General features: G+C 52.8%; 2 protein-coding genes across 2 annotated transcripts; one reads left to right on the top strand and one right to left on the bottom strand.

Moving 5' to 3' along the window:
- Positions 1 to 1,147: 1,147 nt before the first annotated feature.
- Positions 1,148 to 15,851, bottom strand: LOC137448095 (uncharacterized). Its single transcript, XM_068152259.1, has 9 exons — positions 15,791 to 15,851; positions 14,449 to 14,562; positions 10,920 to 12,605; positions 9,606 to 9,705; positions 8,346 to 8,494; positions 7,821 to 7,933; positions 6,698 to 6,787; positions 3,769 to 3,891; positions 1,148 to 2,988 (listed from the first exon to the last, which is right to left on the bottom strand). The coding sequence occupies exons 1-9, from the start codon at positions 15,849 to 15,851 to the stop codon at positions 2,794 to 2,796; spliced, it is 2,631 nt and encodes an 876-aa protein (XP_068008360.1). The 3' UTR covers positions 1,148 to 2,793.
- A 2,232-nt stretch (positions 15,852 to 18,083) lies between these two features.
- Positions 18,084 to 25,255, top strand: LOC137447925 (glutamine amidotransferase-like class 1 domain-containing protein 3, mitochondrial). The gene is made up of 4 exons (XM_068151931.1): positions 18,084 to 18,227; positions 21,657 to 21,828; positions 22,164 to 22,365; positions 24,282 to 25,255. The coding sequence occupies exons 1-4, from the start codon at positions 18,120 to 18,122 to the stop codon at positions 24,472 to 24,474; spliced, it is 675 nt and encodes a 224-aa protein (XP_068008032.1). The 5' UTR covers positions 18,084 to 18,119; the 3' UTR covers positions 24,475 to 25,255.
- Positions 25,256 to 26,450: the final 1,195 nt, after the last annotated feature.

The following is a 26,450-nucleotide window of genomic DNA, read 5'->3' as shown; positions in this document are numbered from 1 at the left end:
ACTGAAAAGCCACAAGAAGGTCTCCCCAGTGCCTTCTCTTCTCCAGGCTGGACAGCCCCAACTCCCTCAGCCTGTCCTCATAGGAGAGATGTTTCAGCTTCTCTTTCTCACCCTGGGAAGTGATACAATTTGATTCCATAGAATAGAATAGAATAGAATAGAATAGAATAGAATAGAATAGAATAGAATAGAATAGAATAGAATAGACCAGGTTGGAAGAGACCTTCAAGAGCATCATGTCCAACCTATCATCCAACACCATCTAATCAACTAAACCATGGCACCAAGCAACCCATCCAGTCTCCTCTTAAACACCTCCAGTGATGGTGACTCCACCACCTCCCTGGGCAGCACATTCCAATGGCCAATCACTCTCTCTGTGTAGAATTTCCTCCTAACATCCAGTCTGAACCTCCCCTGGCACAGCTTGAGACTCTTGTTCTGGTGCTGGTTCCCTGGGAGAAGAGACCAGCCCCCACCTGGCTACAACCTCCCTTCAGGTAGTTGTAGACAGCAAGAAGGTCTCTCCTGAGCCTCCTCTTCTCCAGGCTAAGCAACCCCAGCTCCCTCAGCCTCTCCTCACAGGGCTGTGCTCCAGACCCCTCCCCAGCTTCGTTGCCCTTCTCTGGACACCTTCCAGCAACTCAACATCTTCTCTATACTGAGGGGCCCAGAACTGGACACAGGACTCAAGGTGTGGCCTAACCAGTGCAGTATACAGGGGCAGAATGACCTCCCTGCTCCTGCTGGCCATGCTGTTCCTGGTACAGGCCAGGATGCCATTGGATTATCTCTCCATGGGCAGGAACATGCTGAAATCCCTTTGACCCATCAGGATTTTTATGGGTTCATAGATTGGTTTGGGTGGGAAGGGACCTGCAAAATTGTCCAGTTCCCACCCCTTTGGCAGGGACACCTCCCACTAGAACAGGCTGCTCAGGGCCTCATCCAGCCTGGCCTTGAACCCCTCCAGGGAGGTGATCACAGAAGCATCCTGGCTGGAAAAGACTTGAAGACGATCAAGTGCAACCGTCACCTAACACCTCCCTGTACACCACTTCCCCATGCTGCTCATCCAGACCTCCTCCCAAGACCTGCAGCGATGCTGCAGGTGCCAGCAGAGCCCCACAAGGCAGATGATGAATTGGAAATCTTTTATTGCTTTCTAAAACCCAGTTGGAAGAAAACCCCCAGGAGATACAGTTAAATAGGCAGCAAAAACGAGTGCCCCAGACTCAGCCATCTGGAGCTCGCTTTCTCTGCAGGAAGAGAGCCAGCTCTGTGAGAACAAGCTTGAGAAGATCTCTTTGTGGCCATGGCTGGTAGAGGTTGAGCTCCTCTGACTGCACAGCATTTATGTTTCAGCAGAACCTCAAGTGAAACCAACACAAGCAGCTCCTTGGTTTCAGCTGGAGTTGGGTCAGCACCTTGCACCTGACTCAGGTGAGAATAAGAGCAACAGTTTTCAGCGGTCAAACAAGCCACCAACAGCAAGAATAACTTCTCATGTGGCTTTGGAAGTTCTATCCACCTTCTCCTGGTCAGCAGCTACCACTCAGCACTAAACCTGCAGCCTGGAGGAAAGGGACCATGAGATGTGGTTGTGCTGTCAGGGAAGAGACCAGCTTCTAGCACCCTCAAATGCAGTGCAGATGATTGTCCTGAAATGGAGACTCTGCAGCAGAGAACATGGGAAAGGAAGGTCCTCCAGAATGCTCACAGCTTCTAAGGAGATATTATGGGAGTCTTCAGATGAGGAAGTCCACCCTGGGTGTGAAAGAGGGAAAATGGTGTCCCAGCTAATGGCAGCTCTTTATGATGTTGGGTTCTGTGGCCTCTAGTTTGACAAGATCAGTAGATAGCTCCAGCTCATTGAATTCCAGAATGGTTTGGGTGGGAAAGGACCTATAAAAGTCATCTAGTCCAATGCCTGCAGTCAGCAGGGACATCTGCAACTAGAGCCCTAAACCACCTGACCTGCAATGGTGCCAGGGGTGGTGCATCTCCCACCTCTCTGGGCAACCTGGGCCAGGCTCTCACCATCCTCAGTGTCAAACATTTCTCCCTTTTCTCCAGTCTGAATCTCCCTCTTTGAGTTCAAACTATCACCCCTTGTCCTGTCACATCAAGCCCCGCTCAGCAGTCCGTCCCCAGCTTTCTTTTGGCCCCTTGAAGTCCCTCAGGGCCACCAGAAGGTCTCCCTGGTACCTTCTCTTCTGGAGGCTGAACAGCCCCAACTCTCTCAGCCTGGCTTCACAGCAGAAAGCTTCCATGCCTCCCATTATTGCTGTGGCCTCCTCTGGGCTCACTCCAACAAGTCCATGTCTCTGCTGTGCTGAGGACTCCAAAGGTGGACTCAACTGAAGAACCCCAGGCTGAGTCTTCTGAGGCCTCCTGAGACCCTCCATGGTGTCCACCTGAGTACATCCTCCCTTCTCCCGCTCCCAGTTCAAGTTTCTTGCAGTGCTTTCCCTCCTAATGTGTGATTATCAAAACCCTCATGCTGTGGCCCAAAGCAAAGTCATTGAGTCTCAGTAACAAGAGCAAAGCTCTGGGCCACCTGTCTCCAGCACACCACCTCCCTTGGTCAGTGAGAGCTGGCAGTGTCCATGAGTGAATGTTTTACCTCTGGGTGGCTGTGGCTGATGCCAGCTCCGCACTGGGATGTTTTAGCAGTACCAACAGAAAGATGAAGAAGTCACCCCTGGAGCTGGGACACCTCTCCCATTCCCCAGTTTGTCATTGTCCATCCAGCATTTTCCTGCTGAGGATGGAACTTGGCCTGCACCAGAGTCAGAGCCGGGTGTAGCTCTCATGGCCATCTTCAGGGGCCTGAGCTGGTGATGTCTCTCCCAAGGCAGCCAAACCCACCCCGTTGTGCACAGCATGGCTGTGGTTCAGATGTTCTCCCTGGCCTTTGGTGGTGCAAGGATCACTGTTAGGGACCAATGAGTGCTTCTTCTGCACCTGCTCCAGTATCTGCAGCACCTGGAACGAGTAAACACTGGCCGTGAGTGGGTTAGTAATCAGAGGAGAGCACCAATTGCCTCTCCACATGTTTAACTATGTCCTGTTCTCCTTCAAGCTGTGTGGCTGAAGCCTTGGGGTCACACTCACCCTCTACAGCTCCCTGAAAGGAGGTTGGAGCCAAAGGGGGTTGGTGTCTTCTCTCAAGGAAGAAGCAATGAGACAAGAGGAAATGGCCTCAAGTTGCCCCAGGGGAGGTTTAGATCGAACATGAGGAACAATTCCTTTCCCCAAAAGGCTGTCAAGCCCTGGCCCAGGCTGTCCAGGGCAGTGGTGGAGTCCCCATCCCTGAAGGAGTTTTGAAGCCCTGGAGACGTGGTGCTGAGGGCCATGGTTTGGTGGTGACCTGGCAGTGCTGGGTGAAGGGTTGGACTTGATCTTAAAGGTCTCTTCCAACTAAAACCATTCTGTGATTCTGATTGTTGCTCAAAGGCCTCTGGGATGTGTAAAGGGAGAGCTTGCCCCCAAGCAAGATCCATGACCTTGGATCTCAGAGCTCTTCCTATGCATGAATCAGTCCCACCTCTCCCATTTCTTAGCACAGAGAGGTGCCACAGTGGTCAGGAGGCAGGATCAGGACACAGACACCACAGAGCTCTGGCTTTGTGCTCCCTCACACCACCTTATGAGAACTCCTCATGCTATCAGAGAAGTCTTCAGGTCCTAACTGAACTGAGAAACCTCCCCAGTCCAAACCCCACTGAACAGAGATGGAAGAGAGGAAATCAGGAGGGGTTGTACCTGTGCCTTGGGGATGATCCCAACTCTGAAGAACCCAATGTTTCCACTGTCGATTTTGGTGCAGTCCACCACGGTGGAGGCAATGTTCTCTGGGGAAGGCCCATCACAAAGGACTGCATCCACCTGAAAAGCAGCAGAGGGTCACACCAAGCTCCCTTCTGGCCTTTGGAGACAGAGAAGGCAGTTTCCACCCCTCAATAGCAGGCAATCATCATCTGAGCACCTCTGCTCCATCCTGCCCCATTGCACTGACACTGAGAGCTGGATTTGGAAGGAGTTAACTCAGTAAAAGCAGAAAGAGTGAGAGGTGGGTGGGAGAAGGTCAGCAGCACAGCAAGGGCAGCTTTGATAGAGTCATGGAATTGCTTAGGCTGGAAGAGAACTTAAAGACCATGGAGTCCAATCTTAACCCAGCACTGCCAGGTCACCACCAAACCATGTCCCTCAGCACCACATTTGCACAGCTTTGAAACCCCTCCAGGGATGGGGACCCCACCACTGCCCTGGGCAGCCTGGGCCAGGCCTGGACAACCCTGTGGGGGAAGAAATTGTTCCTCATGTCCAACCTAAACCTCCCCTGGGGCATCTTGAGGCCCTTTCCTTTTATCCTGTTGTTCTATGGGAGAAGAGACCAACACACATCTGGCTCCAACCTCCCTTCAGAGAGTTTTAGAGAGCCAAAAGGTCTCCCATCAGCCTCCTTTTCTCCAGGCTGAACAACCCCAGGTCCCTCAGCTGCTCCTCACAGGAGCTTTGAAGTCCCATCCACAAAACACATCTGTAGAAAAAGAGGGGTCAGAGGTAGAAGATGAGCATCACCTTTGGTCTGAAACTGCTCTCACCTAAGCTGCCAGGAACACAGCCAGTGAAGCCTACTCAGGCTTCAGCAGTGAGATGAAAGCTCATTGGACCAGCCATGACCAGGGTCCATGCAGAACTTCTGCAAGTTCTAAAAGCCAGGAATATTTCAGAGCTTGGCACCAGTTTTAGCCCAGCTTCAGCTTGAGATGAGAATTCTCCTGTGTTGGGACAGCTGAAGGCCAGCTGGAGCCCTGCTGTAAGGCAGGGGACATGGTTTTGTTGCTCACATCATTTTGTGTTGGAAGGTGAATGATCTCCCAGCCAAACCACAGCTCCACTGGATAAACCACAAGAGTTTTGGTTTCCCACCACTGTTGTGTTACAACACCAACAGGAGGAGCATCCAAGAGGTGCTTCCCCACACTCTTGATACCATCTATGGATTTCCCTAGTGGAAACAAAGTGGTTGTGCTCTTAGAATAGAATTAACCAGGTTGGAAGAGACCTTTGAAATCATCAACTCCAACCTATCACCCAGCACCATCTAATCAACTAAACCATGGCACCAAGCACCCCATCCAGTCTCCTCCTAAACACCTCCAGGGATGGGGACTCCACCACCTCCCTGGGCAGCACATTCCAATGGCCAGTTTCTCTCTCTATGAAGAACTTCTTCCTAACCTCCAGTCTAAACCTCCCCTGGCACAGCTTGGGACTGTGTCCTCTTGTTCTGGTGCTGCTTGCCTGGGAGAAGAGACCAACCTCCACCTGGCTACAACCTCCCTTCAGGCAGTTGTAGACAGCAAGAAGGTCTGCCCTGAGCCTCCTCTTCTCCAGGCTAAGCAACCCCAGCTCCCTCAGCCTCTCCTCACAGGGCTGTGCTCCAGACCCCTCCCCAGCTTTGTTGCCCTTCTCTGGACACCTTCCAGCATCTCAACATCTTTCCTAAACTGAGGAGCCCAGACCTGGATACAGGACTCAAGGTGTGGCCTAACCAGTGCAGTGTACAGGGGCAGAATGACCTCCCTGCCCCAGCTGGCCACACAGCTCCTGCTCCAGGCTAGGATGGCATTGGCCTTCTTGGCTGCCTGGGCACACTGCTGGCTCATCCAGGTGGTGATGGGAGAAGCCAGGGGGCTCCAGCTACAAGGTTGCCTTTAACACCAACACTTGCAGAATAAGTAACAATGTGGAGAGCAGGGCAACAATAATATTTTGATGGTAACCTAGACTGGTGGAAAATAATCACATCTAAATCAAACCCCAGCCTGTGGGGGAAGACTAATGTTTGGGAGAGGCACTTGGAAACAGTTTGCCACCAGGAAGTTGTTGCTGTTGAAATTTACTGACTGGCACCAGCTGAAACCTCCAGCAGCTCCTCCCCACAGCCATGGGGCTTTCAGCTCAGCCAGGTAGTTACCAAGCTCCAAGTCCCATCTGCAGTTATTTCACCCTGTTCTACCACATCTGTGACCCCCACCCAAAAAGTACAATGAAATGAATTGGCTGCTGAAATGGCTCTGCCCCAGCAGCATCTCTCTGGAGGTACTCTCTCCTTGAGTTGGAAGGGACCTTAGAGATCATCTTGTTCCAGCTCCCTGCCATGGGCTGGAACATCTCCCACTAGAGATCAGGTTGTTCATAGCCTCATGCAGCCTGGTCTTAAACACCTCCAGGGATAAAGCATCCACAGCTTCTCTGGGCAACTTGTTCCAATGCCTCACCACCCTCACAGTAAAGAACCTCTGCCTAATGTCCTGGGCACACTGCTGGCTCATGTTCAGCCTACTATCCACCAGTGCCCCCAGGTCCCTTTCTGCCTGGCTGCTCTCAGCCAGTCTGACCCCAGCCTGTAGCACTGCATGGGGTTGCTGTGGCCAATGTGTAGAACCTGGCACTTAGATGTGTTCAATCTCATGCCCTTGGACTCTGCCCATCTGTCCAGCCTGGCAAGGTCCCTCTGCAGAGCTCTCCTACCCTCTAAAAGATCAACTCCTGCCCCCAGCTTGGTGTCATCTGCAAACTTACTGCTGATGGACTCAATGCCCTCCTCCAGATCATCAATAAAGATATTAAAGAGCATGGGGCCGACCAACACATCTCTTGGGACCAAACAGAATGAAGTTACCTTATCTCCCAGCTTGGCATACACTTGGTTGTGGTGTGTGGTATCTGCCTCTCCAGTTGGGTTGGCTGATGTGACCACGATGGGGCCAACCTGGTGGCAGAAAAAGGGGAATAAGAGCAGGTTTTGTTGCATAGAGCAGATGAGATTGACTCTGTGAGTCTTTGTGAATCTAAAGAGAACTCAAGTCACCCACCCAAGGAGAAACCTTTCATGGAGGCAACTGCAGTCCCACCAAATGTGTGTCTGAGTGTTGAATTGGGGGGTGATTGGGGTTTACTGGTGTGGAGCAGGAAAGAACATTGGGTTTTCTGGCAAGAGAAATTGCCAAAGGCCTACAGTGTCTGTCCTAGAATTGAGGAGAACAGGCAGAGTTCCTCTGGCCCTTCTGAAGTTGTTCTGGCTTCAGATAAGCCCATGCTTGCAGCACAGGAGTTCTGTGTAGGGAACCAGACCAAGTGTCAGTGAAGTGCCTCTTTTGTGCCTCTCTGACCTGGTGGTCCCTCCTTTGAGCCTCTTTTCTGCCACAACATCAGCTTCAAGCTTCCTGCACCCCCCACCCCTTCTTCATGGTGGTGTTTTGTGTGTGTGTATGCAGGAGGTACTCATTTTAGCTCACTTCAGTCACTCTCCACTCTCCAAACCTGCTAGGACCTTCACCTCATCGAGAAAAGAAAGAGGGGAGGAGGAGAGGGGAGGAGGAGAGGGGAGGAGGAGAGGGGAGGAGGAGAGGGGAGGAGGAGAGGGGAGGAGGAGAGGGGAGGAGGAGAGGGGAGGAGGAGAGGGGAGGAGGAGAGGGGAGGAGGAGAGGGGAGGAGGAGAGGGGAGGAGGAGAGGGGAGGAGGAGAGGGGAGGAGGAGAGGGGAGGAGGAGAGGGGAGGAGGAGAGGGGAGGAGGAGAGGGGAGGAGGAGAGGGGAGGAGGAGAGGGGAGGAGGAGAGGGGAGGAGGAGAGGGGAGGAGGAGAGGGGAGGAGGAGAGGGAAGAGATGACATCCCAAGAGGGCTGGCAGAGATCTCCAGCCCCTCACTTATTCCCCTCCAGGAAGCCAGAGGACTTGTCAGCTGGTGCTTGAAGCACAGGGAGGCAGCTCTGGCCCCCAGCACGGCTGGGCCAGGTGTCACTCACCATGTCAATGAGGTGCGTGGTGACAGAGCAGTCGGGGATGCGGATGGCGATGCTCTGAGGGGTGCCCACGTATTTAGCAGAGTCCTTCATTCCCAGGAAGTCCACCCAGTCACCTGCACAAGGAAGAGGTCACCCAGGGATGTGCATTCTTCACAGTGAGGGTGGGGAGATACTGCAACAGGTTGCTCAGGGAGGTTGTGGGTGCCCCCTCCCTGGACGTGTTCGAGGCCAGGTTGGATGAGGCCTTGAGCAAGCTGCCTGTGGCAGGGGGTTGGATCTAGAGGATCTTGAAGGTCCCTTCCAACCCAAACCATTCTAGGATTCTGTGACTTTTCTTGTCTTCAAAGAAAATGTGTACACATGGCACTTTAGGACATGGTTTAATGGCCATGGCAGTGTGAGCTCCAGGGCTGGACTCTGCTGTCTTAGAGGTCTCTTCCAACCCAAAGCAATTCCGTGACTTCACCTTGGAATTTCAAAGCCAAAGCTCTCCCAGAGAACATGGAAGCAACAAGATTTCCTCACCTCTGGGAATCACCAAGCTAATAGGAGATGGCCAGGCAGCCTCCATGAAGTCCCAGAGGAGGGGAGTGAACAAATGCTTTGCAGGTTCCAGTTGCTTCAGGCTAGAAATCCAGAGTGACATTGGACGATCCTGAGCCTGGCGCTTGGACCTGGAAAGGAGGGAAGAAAAAGGAGCCTGGAATTAAGGTGGGGATTTGCTTCCAAGCTGAGGTGAGGCCCAGAGTCAGGACAAGGTCTGCAGGCTCTGCCTGGATCAGCAGTCTGGGGTCAGAGCAGGACTGGTCAACAGAGGACCTGACTGGAATGGATGTTCATGCCTACTCCAAATCAAGACTGTCTACTCCAAACCAAGAGATCAGTTTCTGGTGATGGGTAGAAGATGGGTAGTCATGGGCAGTGATGGGTAGTGGTGGGCAGTGATGGGTAGTGATGGGTAGAAGACCCAGATGCCCAGGTTCTGAGGAACTCCCACCAATATGAGGGGTTCTGGCCTCTAAGAGGGTTTGGTTAAACACAAGAGGGTTTGGGTTGGAACAATAAACACCTCCAATTATGGACAGCAAGTCCCTTCCCTGCTTGCCACTTGTTTGGGTTTCCTTATGAAATCCAAGCTCCATCACTTGCCAGAAGCCTTCCACATCCTAGCAGACAACTCTAGCTCAATGGCCTCCTTTCCTCATTCAGAGCTCCTCCCCCAAGCTCATCACTTTGTTCTCCTCATGAAGCCTAGGCTATAGATAGCACTCAGCAGCAGTTACCAGTCCTAGAGGCAACAAAGCTGGTGAGAGGTGTGGAGAACAGGTCTCATGAGTAGAGGCTGAGGGACCTGAGGATGTTCAGCCTGGAGAAGAGGAGGCTGAGGGCTGACCTCATTGCTCTCTACAGCTCCCTGAAAGGAGGTTAGAGCCACGTGGGGATTGGTCTCTTCTCCCTAGTAACAAGCAATAAGACATTGGAGATAGCCTGAAATTGTGCCAGGGGAGGTTTAGGTTGGAGATTAGGAACAATTTCTCTCCTGCAAGGGTGGTCAGGCACTGGAACAGGCTGCCCAGGCAGGTGCTGGAGTCACTATCCCTGGAGGTGTTCAAGAAATGAGTGGCCATGGCACTTTGGGACATGGTTTGATGGCCATGGGGGTGCTGGGTTGATGGTTGGACCTGATGATCTTAGAGGCCTGTTCCAACCAAAGCAATGCTGTGATTCTATGAGTCAGAGCAGCCAAGAAAGCCCTCACTGGAGCAAGCCAGACCAGATACTTACTGGTGAGCCTTCTCCACAGCATCAGGGCGGTGACAGGCTGCCACAAGCACGTACACAGTGTCTGTGGGGATGCCACAAGTCCCGCCGTTCCTCAGGATATCTGTTGGCACAGGAACAGGGCAGAACCTCTTGAGTGGGGGGCTGTAACTCATGGTGGAGCTGTCACAGACACAACAGCCAACCTGGTGCTCTCCCCTCCTGTTCCCAGCTAACACAGCACTTCCTCTGACAGGGAATTTTCTAGCCCTCATCCAAGAGGAGATCTGGCCTTTAGAGGAGCTCTGGGTGACCTTCATCAGGGCCAGAAGGCATTCAGCTCCATGGAGAGACCAAGCACTGTGGGTTTGCCCTGCTTTGTCTATACAAAGCTTTGGGTGGTAGCACCAGCCTGGAGGGCTGAGGACACAGTCTCAAGCTGTGCCAGGGGAGGTTTAGGCTGGAAGTTAGGAAGAACTTCTTCCTAGAAAGAGAGATTGGCCATTGGAATGTGCTGCCCAGGGAGGTGGTGGAGTCAGCATCACTGGATGTGTTTAAGAAGAGCCTGGATGGGGCACTTGGTGCCATGGTTTAGTTGATTAGATGGTGTTGGGTGATAGGTTGGACTTGATGATCTCAAAGGTCTTTTCCAACCTGGTTAATTCTATTCTCTGTCAGACTGGGTGAGCAGGGAGGGATGTGACACGGGAGGTACATCAGCAAATTCACTGCTGAACCCAGCTCTTCTAAAGGAACTGGAGAGGGGTCTGGAGCATCTCTGTGAGGAGCACAGGCTGAGAGCCCTGGGTCTGTGGAGCCTGGAGAAGAGCAGCCCCAGAGGGGATCTGAGCAATGCTCAGCAAGAGCTAAAGGATGGGGGCAAGAAGGTGAGGCCAGACTCTTCCCAGTGGTGCCCAGGGACAGGACAAGGGGCAACAGGCACCAGCTGGAACCCAGGAGGTTCCATCTGGAAATGAGGAGAAAATTCTTTGATGTGAGGGTGCTGGATCCCTGGAGCAGGCTGCCCAGAGAGGCTGTGGAGTCTCCTTCTCTGATCACATTGTGATCCTGGGCAAGCTGCTGTGGGTGTCCCTGCTTTAAAAGCAAGGATGTTGGACTGGCTGATCTCCAGAGGTCCCCTCCAACCCCCACCATGCTGGGACTCTGTGAACTGGTCTAATCTTCCCCACAGTCTATTTAGTTTCTAATGACTCATGTAACTTAGGCCACTTCATCAAAAATGTCACCCAAGGATCCTGGCTTCCACCTCTGCATTGGAATTTTAATAGTCTTCTGCTTCCAACCCCCCCAGAGTCCACCCCCACAGCATGCCCTTACCTGCAATTCTCTTGACTGAGGAAGCTTTCCTGGCAGGCAGGTGAAGGCACTTGGTGGTTCCTCCCCCCACACCACTGAGCTGCACAATGGGCCTGCCCATTGACAAGCAGGAACCCTCAAAGGTGCTGTTGAAAAGGGCAGAGAGGAAGCAGTAAAAGCTGACCAGGCCAAAGAGGAGAGTAGCAGCAATGTCATAGCCAGCTGGAAGAGCATGGATGGCATCCAGCAAGAAGCTGGCAGAGATCAGCAAGAAAGTGAGGGAGTAAAGGAACCAGGCAGTGTTTAAGAAGAGTGTGCAGAAGACGATGAAGCCATTGAAGAGCATGAAGGCAACGATGCCTGCAGCTGTGTGGAAGCTCCTGGCAGTGCCACAGAGGCCAGCATACCTGGTCAAGCCCCAGATGATCCACATGACAGCATAGAGAATGAAGGCACTGCTCTCCAAGGTTTTACCCCGGGCAAAGGCCACCGAGCCACCTAGAAGCTTAAGGATCCCACCAGCTACCACCACCCATGGGATTACAACAGTAGCCAGTGGAGCTTGGGGGTCTCCTGTCCTTGTCATAGCAAAAGAAGCGAGGACACTGCAGGCATAGCCCAGGACTTCTGCATCTGCATACTTGGAATAGCCAAGGTAGGGAGCATGGAGCTCTGCTCCTTCCCGCAGCTTCAGCAGGCTGCTGTGAGCGAGCAGAGCCCTCACAGCCCCCTCCCCCGTGGGCACCTTGGCACTTGCTGCCACATTGCACAGGTGAAGCAGACTCAGCAAGGCTGAGGCCACAAAGATGGCCACATCCACACCTTGGGGCACTCCTTCAAAAAACCCCTTGGGACAGCAAGCTAAGGCAATGCAGTAGGCCACGTAGAAGAGCAAGTAGAGGCCATCCACCGGGCTCTTCAGAGTGAGGAAAAGAGCCAAGACAACAAAGAGGATGGAGAAAACCAGCAGGAATGGAGTAGGGAAAGATGGCTCCTCTGGCTGCCAGATCAGGTACAGGAGGCAATAGCCTCCAGCAAACTTCAGGATGGAAGTGAAACCAAAGAAGGTGGCCATGAGAACATCCATTGCTCGGTAGGACAGGATGCAGATGCCAAGCTGGTAGACCCCAGCTGCCCACAGCCAGGGCACTTGGCCAATAAACAGCTTGCCAGTGATGCCCAGGAGCCTACAGCCAAAGACACTGGCAGAGAGCATGTTCAGGATCAGACCAGTGACTGCAAAACGATTCATACTGCCACTGGAGGACTGAAGCCGTTCAGGGGTCGTCTTCTTGGCCAGCTCTGTGCCAGGGAGGACAATTTTCTCTTTGGTTAGGAAACAGAGAATCCTTCCCAGGGCAAAATAACCACCAACCAAGCAGATGACCATGTAATTGCAAGCCACAGCAGAGGAACCAAAAGCTGGGCTGGAACACAGGGCAACTTCGTGAGCGCTGGCAAGAGAGAGAGCAGAGGCAATCAGAGCTAAGATGACCTCTCTGCAGAGGAAGCCCACCACTGCAATCAGCAGCAGTGCCAAAGTGAAGGTGACCAGGCCAGGCACCAAGGCATTGCAGAAATCATCAGTGGCACTCAGAACTCCTTGCCCTTCCAGGATGAAGAGTACTCCACAGCCACACCAGAATGCTGAGACGGTCAAGCAGAGAGTCAGGAACACGGAGCAGTTTCTTAGGCTTCTCCAAACTCCTGTGAAACAAAGGAGAGAGACAGGACTGTGATTTTGAGGCAGTTAGTTATGGAGTGGGTCCAGAGGAGGCCACAAAGATGGTGAGGCTGTGAGCACCTCACCTATGGGGATAGGCAGAGAGCTAGGGCTGTTCAGCCTGGAGAAGAGAAGGCTCCAGGGAGACCTTAGAGAAGCCTTCCAGTACCTGGAGAGGTCTACAGGAGAACTGGAGAGGGCCTTTTCACAGGGGTTTGTAGTGTCAGGATGAAGGGCAGTGGCTTTGAGCTGGAAGAGGGCAGATTTAGACTGGAGATTAGGAGGAAATTCTTTATAGTGAGGGTGGTGAGACACTGGAACAGGTTGCCCAGGGAGGTTGTGGATGTGTTTAAGGAGGTGTTCAAAGACAGGCTGGACAGGGCCTTGAGCATCCTGGTCTAGTGGAAAGTGCCCCTGCCATGCCAGGGGGGTTCAAACTGATGATCTTTAAGGTCCCTTCTAACCCAAACCATTCTATGAATCTATGGCTCTGTGACAGTGGTGGCTAGGACAGGCAGCTGTGTGTTGGAAGCATGGTCACCATGCTAGCATGGAGCTGCACAGGTCCTGCATGATGTCAGACAAAGCCTTCATGAATTTGGGTAGGTCTGCACCACGTCCCATTACACTGTGCAATAAAGATTCCATCAGCTCTCTCTTTGTACTCATCAGAATTCTTGAGGTGAGCTCAAAAGACTTTGAGCTCCTTCAACTAAGTACCAGGCCTTGCCCCAGTGAAGCTGAGGTGCAGCAAGTCTTTCCTTCTCCATGATGCCCAGTGGTAAGATGGTAATGGTAATAAACAGAATTGTAAGGGTTGGAAGGGACCTCAAGGCTCATCCAGTTCCAGCTCCTCTGCCATGGGCAGGGACACCTCACACTACAGCAGGTTGCCCACAGCCACATCCAGCCTGGCCTTAAAAACCTCCAGGGAGGAGGCTTCTACCACCTCCCTGGACAACCTGTGCCAGTGTCTCATCATCCTCGTGGGGAAGAACTTCTTCCTAACATCCAGTCTGAATCTCCCCACTTCTAGTTTTGTTCCATTCCCCCTAGTACAATGTATTAAAGCAAATCAGGTCCTGGGAACCTTTTTCTTTTGGGTTGTCTGATGGTTTGGTTTGATCCTGCAGGTCCAATGCTTGAACTACAAGTGTCCTACAAGCTCCTAGATCCTTATAAATGGTCCTCATGAATAATTGGCCTCCTCAGGAGACAGTGCACAGGAGGAGCAACACTCATTCCTTCTCAAGAAGATATCTTTGGTATCCTGTTTGTCAAGTCCTGGAACAGGCTGCCCAGGGTAGTGGTGGAGTCCTGAGCCCTGGAGGGGTTTCAGAGCCATGGAGATGTGGTGTTGAGGGACATGGCTTAGTGCTGGGTTAATGGTTGGATTCCATGATTCTATGGTTCTGTGTGTTCAGTCTGTTAGAACTCTCAGAGCTGCTGGTGAAGGATTTGGTTCAAAGCTAACACTGATGTCTTTGCTTGCCCTTCTGACTGCACTTTGAGAGAGAGAACACAGATTCATGGAATGCTTTGGGTTGGAAGGGGCCTTAAAGATCAGCTAGTTCCAACCTCCCTGCCATGGGCAGGGACACCTCCTACTAGACCAGCTTGCTGAAGGCTGCATCCAACCTGGCTTTGAACACTTCCAGCCTTGGAACCTCCACAGTTTCTCTGGGCAGCCTGTTCCAGTGCCTCACCACTGCCATAACACTTGTCTGGTGAGGCTGCCATGTTTGTATCAACCTGTTGGCAAAGCAGCCCAAATAGATGTGAAGGTGGAGGAGAAGGCCTTGAAGCTGGCCACCCTCTGTGTCTTACCTGCATATGCCAGAAGAGATGACAACATCAAGAGGAGGACTCCAAGAGTGGTGCTGGGGATCAGAGGGGCAGCTCTGGGCAAACTGTAGAAGTGCACAGCCAGCAAGAGTGATCCTGTGGGGGGAGAGGGGAGGTGGGAAAGGAGAAAGAGCTTGTGAAGTGTGCCCCAAACCCCAGGAGACAACCAGAGTTAATAGCAGAGTTAAAAAGAACTGCAAACAGTGAAACTGAGGGAGCTGGGAGGGGAGGATTGTAGCTTGTGTCCATAGTTTCACCTTGCTTGAGTTTAATTGCCTAGTTTTAAGAAACTTGGAGCTAATCAGCTTTGAAGGTGGTCTCCTGCTGTCAGCTAAAGATAAAAGTCAGCTCTCCAACTCCACTCACCCAAAAGGCAGAGAGAAAACATGCTCAGCACATCACAGGACAGGGACTTGCTGGAAAGCATACAGCAAAGGGCTCCAAAGATGCTGAGGGGACTTCAACATCTCTCTGATGAGGAAAGGCTGAGAGAATTGGGGCTTTTTAGGCTGGAAAGGAGCAGAGTGAGGGGGATCTCATCAACACTGATCATCATACTGGGTGTGAGGAGGATGGGAGCAGACTTTTTTCAGTGGTGCCCAGTGACAGGACAAGAGGTAACAGACACAAACTTGAACAGAAGAAGTTCCACCTAAACATGAGCAGGAACTTCTGTAATTCAAGGGTGCTGGAGCCCTGGAGCAGGCTGCCCTGAGAGGTGGTGGAGTCTCCATCTGTGGAGAGATTCCAAACCCACCTGGCCATTGCAATCCTGGGCAAGCTGCTGTGGGCAAGCTCCTTCAGCAGGAGGGTTGGACTGGATGATGTGCAGAGATCCTTTCCAACCTCTGCCATCCTGTGATTCTGTGATCACATAAGCTTTGTGCCTGCAGAAAGTCAGCCTAAAAATTACCATGGGCAGCACTCAGAAAGATGAAACAGATTAAATTTGCCTCTTTGCACAGGAGGAGCAGATGAAAGGGAGTGAAGACAAGCAAAGAGAGCAGGGGAAGCAGCTAGGAAAAGAAAAGAGAGGCAAAAGCAGCCAACTAAAGATCAGTGATGAAAATGAAATACCCAAAAGCTTGGACTTGCTCCCCACCCAGCATGGAGTGAGTACAAAAGTTCAGGCCAGCACTTCAAAGCCAAGACAAATATTTTGTTGGCAGCTGACACAGGCACAGGGATCTCTGGATCGAAAAGCTGCACCCAGGCTAAGAACAATCAGCATCAACACCTTCTTTAAACCCCCTCTGAAAAGGAGGTTGTCCATGAAAGCCTTTCCCAACCCCACCCTGCCATGCCAAGAGGAGTTGATCCCTACCTGAGGAAATGCCCAGGAGCCCTATGGAGGAATGCAGTGACTCAGCTCTTCTGTCTGCCATGGCAGAGTCCTCCCCAGAGCTGCTGTGGCTCAAGTGCTGTCTCTCTTTCCTCCCTAGCTCTTTATAGCCAAAGCTGCTCTGCTGGCCTGAGGTCCTCCCCGCTCTCCACCCCTTTTTCCCTACAAACAGCTTCTGTCAGTGTTCCTCTCCACACGAGGGAGGCAATGCAAACGAGAGCTCCTTGGCTGCAAGAAATTTTGGTCTGTGAGTCAGCTTGGGCTCCTGGTTGCTTTCCCCCACCCCCTCCAGGGGCCTCTCTGTTTTACTGTTAGAATCAGAGAATTGTTTCAGTTGGAAGAGACCTTTAAGATCATTAAGTCCAGTCTCCAACCTGTTGATTAACCCTTGTTTGAGAAGACACTTGAAAAAGAACAGCCTGGATTTAGGGCTGTCACTGCCTTCCTGCTTCTGCCAGTGAGGAAATGGCACTGGTTAAAACAGAGGGTTTGAAAGAATCCACCTTGCTGGAGCAAACAAGCACTTTGCAAGCCCAGGAGCTCCTTGGGGACCAGTTATTTCTCCCAGCACTGGCCCATGGTCCTGCTGTTTGTCCCTGCCACAGCTATGAATGCCTGGCACCTTCTGTTCCGTGCTGGGCAAACCCAGGGTAGAGTCAGCACCATCCCCTTAAAGAAGACTTCTCTCCATGGGTCACTTCACATCTACCTGATCCAGCCACCTCAAACACAATCCACTTCTCCTGTGTGGCTTCCCTGAGCAAGAGGTGAAGGTGAACATGCAGCCTGGAGAACATCAGTGTGGGGATCAGTCTGGAGGAACCTTGCTGGCTTTCCAGGAGCAGTGTGCAGGCACTGAGTGCCAGTTCTTGCTGAGCCCAAAGGTGAGAGCAGGGTCCTACTCACAGCTCCCTGCTGCTTCTCACATGTGGTCAGGGTGTAAAGGTCTCTACCAGCAGACACTGTCCTCAGGATCATGTGGTGGCCAAGAAGGGCAACAGCATCCTGGTCTGTACTAGCAATATAGTGTGGCCAGCAGGTCTAGAGAGACAGGAGCAACACCTGCCTGCACTTGGGTACATTCCTCCATTGTTTGGTTTCTGTGCAATGGACCAGTGTAGGACCTGTTCCCACACAGAACTCAGCTCCTGTCCCCATCAGCTTCAGCTAAAGCAAATTCCCACCTCTCAGCCTCCTGGCAAGATGAAATGTGAAGAGCCTCACACAAGTGTTACTGGCCTGGTCAAAGGTGACTCTGCAGAAGCCCTGCAGCAGCAAGTTACGATGTTCCTCTTGGCAGATCCAACTCTCATCTTCCCTTGTAAGTCATGCTCCCACAGCCAGGACTGGAGGACAGAGGTGACCTGCCTTGGGAAAGGAGACCAACCCTGACCTGGCTTCAGCCTCCTTACAGGGAGCTGTAGAGAGCCAGAAGGTCTCCCCTCAGCCTCATTTTCTTCAGCTCCCTCAGCTGCTCCTCACCAGCCCTGTTCTCCAGACCCTTCCCCAGCTTTGTTGCCCTTCTCTGGCCCTGCTCCAGCTCCTTCTTGATCTGAGGGGCTCATAATGGACAAGGAAGAACAAGTTTCTGCATCAACAAGGTATGAATCACAGAATGCCAGGTTGGAAGGGACCCCAAGGATCATTTGGTGCAACCTTTCAATCTTGCTGCTGTTTGCCCCTGCAGAGGTCAGGGCTCTGCCAGTTCCTGGCACAGCCTTCCTGCCAGATGGAGAAATTCTGCTGTAGATGAAGAATCAAGGGATCAATTTCTAACCTCAGGGCACAAAGGCCAGGAAACAACCACAACTGAGTGCAAAATGTCTGCTCTTGAGAGAGGGGATGAGGGGAAGAACACTGAAGAGCAGAAATCTCGGTGTTAAAAGACTGAGGTTGTTTAAGGCAGCAGAGAGAGGAGAGCCCTGGCTTGAACACTTGCTGTGGGAGGGCTTTCTTCGATACCATCTACTGTGCAAAGCCCTTGGTGCTTCAGTCTGAAGCAGAATGGAAAACAGACAACTGAGAAGGAAAAACACAGCTACTGTGCTGAGCAGGTCCTGTCAGCTGGAGATGCTTTGGAGACAACGTGCTGGGAGGAAGATCTGCAAGGCTTGAGGAAACAAAGAGTATTTCTGTGCCTTGCCTGTGGTACTGGGAAGAAAACCTCCTTGCCAGGGAGAAACTCAGCCCAACCCTCCTGGCTCCACCTGCTCCTGGGGGAGGGACACATCTATAAAAGCCTTCAGGCGGGGAACAGAGAGACGCAGCAATCTGGGGCTCTCCAGGGAGTCCTTCTGCTCTGCTTGTGACCATGGGGAAGAGAGTGGCTGTAGTGCTGGCTGGCTGTGGGGTGTACGACGGGAGTGAGATCCATGAGTCTTCTGCTGTGCTGGTGCATCTCAGCAGGGAGGGGGCACAGGTAAGAGGCACCCTGGCAGGCTCCTCTCCCATCTCTGCCTCCTTTTGCTGGGCTTTTGCACTCCTCCTCCTGCAACAGGTACCTCAGGAGCTGCTTTTTGCTCTCCCCCTCCTGCAACAGGTACCTCAGGAGCTGCTTTTTGCTCTCCCTCTCCTGCAACAGGTACCTCAGGAGCTGCTATTTGCTTTCCCCCTCCTGCAACAGGTACCTCAGGAGCTGCTATTTGCTCTCCCCCTCCTGCAACAGGTACCTCAGGAGCTGCTTTTTGCTCTCCCCCTCCTGCAACAGCTACCTCAGGAGCTGCTTTTTGCTCCCTTCCTCCTCTGGAAGGTACCTCGGGAGCTTTGGAGCCTGCTAGAAAAACCAAGCTCCTCACTGCTGCTAAAGGGGACATAGGTAAGAGGCACCTTGGCAGGCTCCTGTCCTATCACTGATTCCTTTTGCTCTGCTTTTTGCTCTCCCTCTCCTGCAACAGGTACCTCAGGAGCTGCTTTTTGCTCTCCCTCTCCTGCAACAGGTACCTCAGGAGCTGCTTTTTGCTCTCCCTCTCCTGCAACAGGTACCTCAGGAGCTGCTTTTTGCTCTCCCCCTCCTGCAACAGGTACCTCAGGAGCTGCTTTTTGCTCTCCCTCTCCTGCAACAGGTACCTCAGGAGCTGCTTTTTGCTCTCCCCCTCCTGCAACAGGTACCTCAGGAGCTGCTTTTTGCTCTCCCCCTCCTGCAACAGGTACCTCAGGAGCTGCTTTTTGCTCTCCCCCTCCTGCAACAGGTACCTCAGGAGCTGCTTTTTGCTCTCCCCCTCCTGCAACAGGTACCTCAGGAGCTGCTTTTTGCTCTCCCTCTCCTGCAACAGGTACCTCAGGAGCTGCTTTTTACTCTCCCCCTCCTGCAACAGGTACCTCAGAAGCTGCTTTTTGCTCTCTCCCCCCTGCAGAAGGGATCTCAGGGGCTTTGGAATTCGCTGGACAAATCACAAGCTCCTCACTGCTGCTGAAGCTGTAACTGGAGGCAGAGCAGGCAGCACAGAGCAGGAGCTGCTCAAGCCAGCCTGGAGTACTCAGTGCTGGGCTCTCACAGCTCTGCTCCACCAGAGGATTGCTTTCTGCTTCCTGTTGAGAGCATCCAAACTCTGAATCGAATTTTCCTAAGTACCTTCTCTGGTCTTTTTACAGCTTGCACCTCCTCTTTTCTGCTTTGCCTGCTCTGTTTGAAAGACTCCTGGGGTTTGGCTGCATGAAATGAAGTCCTTATGAACTTCTGGAGATTAGGAGGGAAAACAAACAAACAAGTTCTTGTGAGTTGAGCTTGGATTGGGGTGAAAGCCACAGCCCTCAAGCTTTACTGTGCCATTAGTCATGATGGTCACTCTGGGAGATTGCCAGAGGAGGAGAGAAGCCCTATGTGACATTACCCTCAGCTCTGAGCCACCCCAAAGCTGGCTCAGAGCCCTTCTCCTGGGAATGGGAATTGCTTCACTAAGGCACAGTGGGGAGGAACACGTGCTGTGGAGCCAGCCCACCTAGTCCCAAAGCCTTCAGAGCTGGCTTAAAGGTGAGAAATATCCAAACCCTTTTCTCCACTGGGTGTAATTTTATCCCTTCTCCCCTGGAGCTGCTGCTGTCGCTTCCCTCCTGCCGTACCCTCGACTGTGGGCTCGAAGCGCTGACCCACACTCATCACTTGACCAGCAGGGACCTCTTGTGGAGGGAACTGAGATGTTACTTCAACCTCTTACACCCCCCACCCCCCCACCCCCCCCCCCCCCCCCCGCCCCATCTAATTTATGGCCATGATTGCCCGAGGACATCAAGAGCAGCACAGAACAAAACATTTCCGTTGGAAGGGACCTACAGTGATGATCTGCTCCAACTCCCTGACTGCTCCAGGGCTGCTCAAAAGTTAAAGTAGGTTGCTAAGGGCATTATCCAAATGCCAAGGGCAGCCTTTTGGACACCAAGCCCCCCTCCAGACAGCCTGTCCCACCCTCTCAGTACAGATCTCTTTCCTAAGGGCCAGTCTGAGCTTCTCCTGATGCAGCTCTGATCCATTCCCATATCACCACCTCAGGGAGAAGATCTCAGCACCTCCCTCCCCATGTCCCCTCCTCAGGAAGCTGTACAGAGCCAGGCTGTCATCCCTCAGCCTCCTTCTGTGAGGCAAGCCTGAAGTCCTCAGCTGCTCCTCACAGGACATTCCTTCCAGCCTTTGCACCAGCTCTGTTGCCCTCCTCTGGTCACTTTAACAACCTTCTTAAATGGTGTGGACCAGAACTGAAGAGCTTGTGGAGTCCCCCAAAAATCCATCACCCATCTGTCTGCCACCCTTCTCCACTCTTCATTTCTGCCTGTCACCTTGAAACAGCTCTGAAGGAAAGGGAGAGACATCTTCCAGGGAAAGAAATTCTCTGGGCTTAGGAAAAACAGTGGCTGGGGAGAAGAGAGTCCAAGTCCTGTCTATGTGGGAGGTGTGGGTTTGGCAGCAGTTTGCTGGGTAGTCACCATCCATAAGGGGATGAGTGGTTTGTGAGGGCAGCTGGGGCAGGGCTGGAGATGCAAGTGGGTGGAAGCCTCTAAGGAATGGTTTCACCAGTGGCTCTTGGGATCCCTGGTTTCCCTGGGAAGGACTCACTGCTCCCCCTCCAGCACTTCAGCCACCAAAACAAGCAGGGTAGGCTTTGCTGTCACTTTAGTTTAGGCTGGAGGTGAGGAGAAAGTTCTTCCCAGAGAGAGTTGTTAGCCATTGGAATGTGCTGCCCAGGGAGGTGGTGGAGTCATCATCCCTGGAGGTGTTCAAGAGGGGATTGGACGTGGCACTTGGTGCCATGGTTTAGTCATGAGGTCTGTGGTGACAGGTTGGACTTGATGATCTTTGAGGTCTCTTCCAACCTTGGTGATTCTGTGTGTGATTTACACCCAACTCATTCCTTCAAGGTCAGGACCACTGTTCCTGTGCAGAAGCTACCAAAGACCTGCAAAGTGGGAATGGTTTGAAACTAGAGCAGGGGAGACTTAGATTGGAGATTAGGAACAAATTCTTTACTATGAGGGGGGTAAGACACTGGAACAGGCTGCCCACAGAAGTTGTGGACACCTCATCCCTGAAAGTGTTTAAGACCAGGTGGGATGAGCCCTTGAGCAGCCAGGTCCAGTGGGAGGTGTCCCTGCCTATGGCAGGGGGGTTGGAATGAGATGATCTTTAAGGTCCCCAATAACCCAAACCATTCTATGATGATTCTATGACCTTTCCTTCCTCCTGTGACAAGAGCCTTCCTGCAGCAGTACTAGATACAGGTGGGCCTGAAGGTCACCACATTGACCAGCAGAGCTCTTTCCTATCTACCGAAGCCTTTTCATTCACTCCTGCTGATCTTTAACATGCTTAGCATACTGACTGCAGGGTGATGGAGCTTTTCTTTCTTTCCCTCCCCAGGCAGAGGTTTATGCTCCCAATGTTGAGCAGATGCATGTGGTGGACCATGTGAAAGGCCAACCAACTCAAGAGAAGCGCAATGTGCTGGTTGAGAGTGCCAGAATAGCCAGGGGGAACATCAAGGACCTTGCTGAGCTGGATGTCAAGGGGCTGGATGCTCTCATCATTCCAGGTAGGGTGGTGTGCCCAAAGCCCTGGAACAGTGAGGGTGGGGAGACACTGAAACAGGCTTCCCAGAGAGGTTATGGATGCCCCCTCCTTGGAGGTGCTCAAGGCCAGGTTGGATGAGGCCTTGAGCAAGCTGGGCTAGTGGGAGGTGTCTCTGCCCATGGCAGGGGGGTTGGACTAGATGAGCTTGAAAGGACCCTCCCAAACTAAAGCATTCTGTGATCAACACTGGACCACTGCTGCCATCCACCCAACCCACATTAGCATCCTGCCAAGCCACACCTGAATGAAGTCCTGCTCTGAAGCAGTGGCCTTCTGGTCTATTTTCTCTGTTCTCAGGTGGCTTTGGAGTGGCTAAAAACCTGAGTACTTGGGCTACCCAAGGCAAGAATTGTATCATCTCCCAAGAGGTGGAGAGTGTCCTGAAGGCATTCCATGCTGCCAACAAGCCCATTGGCCTCTGCTGCATCTCCCCAGTGCTGGCAGCCAAGATCTTCCCAGGCTGTGAGCTGACTGTGGGTCATGATACAGAGTGTGAAAAGTAAGTAACCTTGGAGAGCTGATAACAAATGACACCATGAACATCACAAGACCAGCAGTGCCCCCGTAGGTACATCCCATCTCAAATCTCCTACCTAGATAGGCCCAGGTGACCAAGAAGGCCACCAGCATCCTGGCTTGGATCAGTAATAGTGTGGCCAGCAGGACCAGGGCACGGATTGTGTTCCTGTGCTGGGCACTGGTGAGGCCACACCTTAGATCCTGGGGTCAGTTTTGGGCCACTCACTCCAAGAAGGACATTGAAGGGCTGGAGTTGGTCCACAGAAAGGGCAACAAAGCTGGTGAAGGGTCTGGAGAACAGGTGTGGTGAAGAGTAGCTGAAGGAAGTGGGGTTGTTCAGCCTGGAGAAAAGGAGGCTGAGGGAAGACCTTTTGGCTCTCTACAGCTCCCTGGAAGGAGGTTTGGAGCCACCTGGGGGGGGGGGGTGGGGGGTGGGGGGGTGGAACAGGGGCAATCTCTTATTCCAAGGAACATATGATAGAACCAGAGGAAATGGTCTCAAATTGCTTCAGGGGAGGTTTAGGTTGGACATGAGGAACAATTTCTTCCCCTTGAGGGTTGCCCAGGCTGTCCAGGGCCCTGGTGGAGTCTTCATCCCTGGAAGAGTTTCAGTGTCGTGGAGATGTAGTGCTGAGGGACATGGTTTGGTGGTGCCCGGGTAGTGCTGGGTTAATGGTTGGACTCTGTCTTGGAGGCCTTTTGCAACCCCAAAGGATTCTGTGATTCTCTGATATCCTAGAATCATACCTGCAGACTCAGGATGACCTGAAGGTTGTTTCTGAGAAGAAATGATCCCTGTCGTGCGTTTGTACAATGAACCTGGGCTGCTACGCTAAACAAGCAGGGGGTTTGATGAACCCCCTGGCACTTCCACGTTCCTCTGCAAGAAGAGATCTGATTTTCTTCGGCAGAGTCTTCTGTAATTTGGGTATTTTACCATGTGGGGGCGCAAGAGACTGCAGGAACTGTTGAGGACTAAATGAGGCTGGCAGCCAGGACGAGGTTCAGATTTCTGGAAAGGAGAAATAGGTCCTTCCCTTGCCTGAGGAGGAGGACACTCGAGGGGTTTATAATGGCACTTGTAGGTAGCTGGTGGAGGAAAAAACAACCTACAAACCTAAGCACAAAGTGTGGAGCTGGCAGAGTTAAGGAGGGGAACATCTATAGTGGAACACCAACATTTTGGCTTCACTTCATATCATAGTATCATTCAGGGTTGGAAGGGACCACAAGGATCATCCAGTTCCAACCCCCCTGCCATGGGCAGGGACACCTCACACTAGATCAGGCTGCCCAGAGCCTCATCCAGCCTGGGCTTAAACACCTCCAGGGACGGGGCCTCGACCACCTCCCTGGACAACCCATTCCAGGGCTTCACCACTCTCATGGGGAAGAACTTCCTCCTCACATCCAGCCTGAATCTCCCCACCTGCAGCTTCATTCCATTCCCCCTAGTCCTGTCACTACCTGAGATCCTGAGCAGTCCCTCCCCAGCCTTCCTGTAGCCCCCTTCAGATACTGGAAGGCCACAATTAGGTCACCTCGGAGCCTTCTCTTCTCCAGACTGAACAGCCCCAGCTCCTTCAGTCTGTCCTCATAGGAGAGGTGCTCCAGCCCTCTGATCATCCTTGTGGCCCTTCTCTGGACACGTTCCAGCACCTCCACATCCCTCTTGTAATAGGGGCTCCAGAACTGGACACAAGATGTTTACCTCCCTGTAATCTGGAGGGTTTCCTGGTTTGATGGTCCCAGAGGAACTCCTCTGGCATGGACAGGTTTGGATTCCCTTGAGCAGGATTCCTGTAGGGACCACCCCTCTGCAACCAACAGTCTTCACTACACCACTGTGTGCCATGATGGCTTCCACACAGGGCTCATTTTCTCCTCTTCTTGTAGATGGCCTTATGCCAAGACTGCAGAGACCATGAAGGAGCTTGGCTGCAAGCATGTGAACAAACACGTCACCGAGGTCCACGTGGACACGAAGAACAAGCTGGTGACCACCAGTGCCTTCATGTGCAACGCCCCCATTCATGAGATCTATGATGGCATTGGCAACATGGTCCAAGAAGTGGTCAGGCTTGCTTGAAAGTCCCAAAGGCACAGCATCCATCTCCCACATTCTTCTACTTTTACACCCCTGTGTCAACAGGCAAACTGTCCCTCAGTCCTATCCCTTCACCAGGCTGCTGGGCTGAAGGGGTAGAACTCTGGAGTGATGGAAGGGCAAACTGGCAAAGAGTTGTGGTGTTCTGACAGCAAACTGGCAGTAACTGGAGTGTGGCCATGCACTGAGCAGAAACCAGCCCTCTGCAGGGCTCAGACCAACCCCTAACTTCTGAGTTCTGAGTGGCTGAGGAGTTGCCTGGGTCATGGCAACCATAGAATCATAGAACAGTTTGGGTTGGAAGGGACTTCATAGATCATCTAGTTCCACCCCCCCCTGCCATGGGTGGGGATACCTCCCATTAGACCAGGTTGCTCAAGGTGCCATCCAACCCAGCACTGAACACCTCCAGGCATCCACAACCTCCCTGGGCAACCTGCTCCAGTGTCTCCCCAACCTCCCTGTAAAGAATTTCTTCCTAATGCTCAGTCTAAATCTCCCCTCCTCAAGTTTCAAAACATTGCCCCTCCTGCTATCACAATAAGCCCTTGTGAAAAGTCCCTCCCCAGCCCATGACTGGGCTGACCTGATGTGCACCCCATGTACCATGAGGAATTGGTACTTTCCTGAGCCTCCTACCACATCCATCTTTGCCAGCACTCCAAAGCTCCACATGTACCTCTCTGCTTTGCAGAACACATCAATTAGCAGCAAATAAAAAGGGAACATGGCTCTGTCACCAAATAAAAGCTGACACTGTGTATGTGGGCTGGATTCTGCTCTATGTTTTTGCTTTTCACTCTGGATTAGGACATCAGCAGCTGGGTGATACCAAGCTCTATGTGCTGTTACAAACTCCCTCTGCGGACCCAGGGCAGGGATCGTCCCCATGTGCTTCAGCATTGGTGAGGCCACACCTCGAGTCCTGGGTTCAGTTTGCTGCCCTTCACTCCAGGGACATTGAGGAACTGGAGCAGGTCCAGAGAAGGGCAACAAAGCTGGGGAAGGGTCTGGAAAACAGGGCTGGTGAGGAGCAGCTGAGGGAACTGGGAGTGTTCTGCCTGGAGAAAAAGAGGCTGAGGGCAGACGTTCTGGGTCTCTGCAACTGCCTGAAAGAAGATTTGAGCCAGGTGGGAGTCAGGCTCTTCACTTCCAGCCTAAACAATTCTATGATTCCATGGCATACACGTATTTATGTTGCTATTACTTTATTCCCCGGGTAGTGCTGTGCTCTAAGCACCAGGGAACTCCCTGTATTTCTCTCTTGCACTGATGTTCCCGGTGCTGTCTGTGTCATGCTGGTGGAAAGCCTCCCGAATCTCCTGCTGCTGCTCCTCAGTCAGCTCTAGCTTGGGATTCGCTTCCATCCTCTGGGTCGCGGTTCCTAAAGCCGGCTTCATAAAGCTGGAGGACTTGGCACAGCACCACAGGAACAGAAGTCGCTCAGGCCGCCACCAGGAACAGCTGGTGGGGGCCGCAGCAGAGCGGCCGCCTTAACCCCCAGCCTTCACTGAGGTCCCGGGGCTGACAACGGCGAAACCGGAGCGGAAAGGCGCAGGAGTGAGCCCCAGTCCCGCCGGGCAGGGCAGGGCAGCAGCAGCAGCGGCTGTCTCGGGCCACTGCCACCCATGGCAGGCAGGGTCTCAATATCGCCCCTTCCCATTGGCTATCGCCGCTACACCGCTGCTATGGCAACTCTCACTCCCATTGGCTGGCGAGCCGGGGGCTGAAAGCAGTGGTCCGGAGCTGTACGATGGCATTGGCAAAATGGTCCAAGAGCTTCCCGGCCCAGAGAAGAGCTCCGCCCTTCCTCCATGCGATTTGTCGATGGGAGGATGGTTCAGACCAATCAGCGCTCGCTGTGCGGCTGGCGCGATGCTCAGCCCAGGGCGTGCGGGAGGTGAAGGTGAGTGCTGGGCGGGGCCTGTGGAAGCGTGCGCGGGGATTGGTAGGCGGCG

The sequence above is a fragment of the Melanerpes formicivorus genome, unplaced genomic scaffold (genome assembly GCF_026170545.1).
Source record: "Melanerpes formicivorus ecotype bairdi unplaced genomic scaffold, bMelFor1.0.p_v2 SCAF_22, whole genome shotgun sequence".
Taxonomy (NCBI): Eukaryota; Metazoa; Chordata; class Aves; order Piciformes; family Picidae; genus Melanerpes; species Melanerpes formicivorus.
Note: the sequence above shows the minus strand (reverse complement) of the source record. Positions and strands in the feature narration are given on the sequence as shown.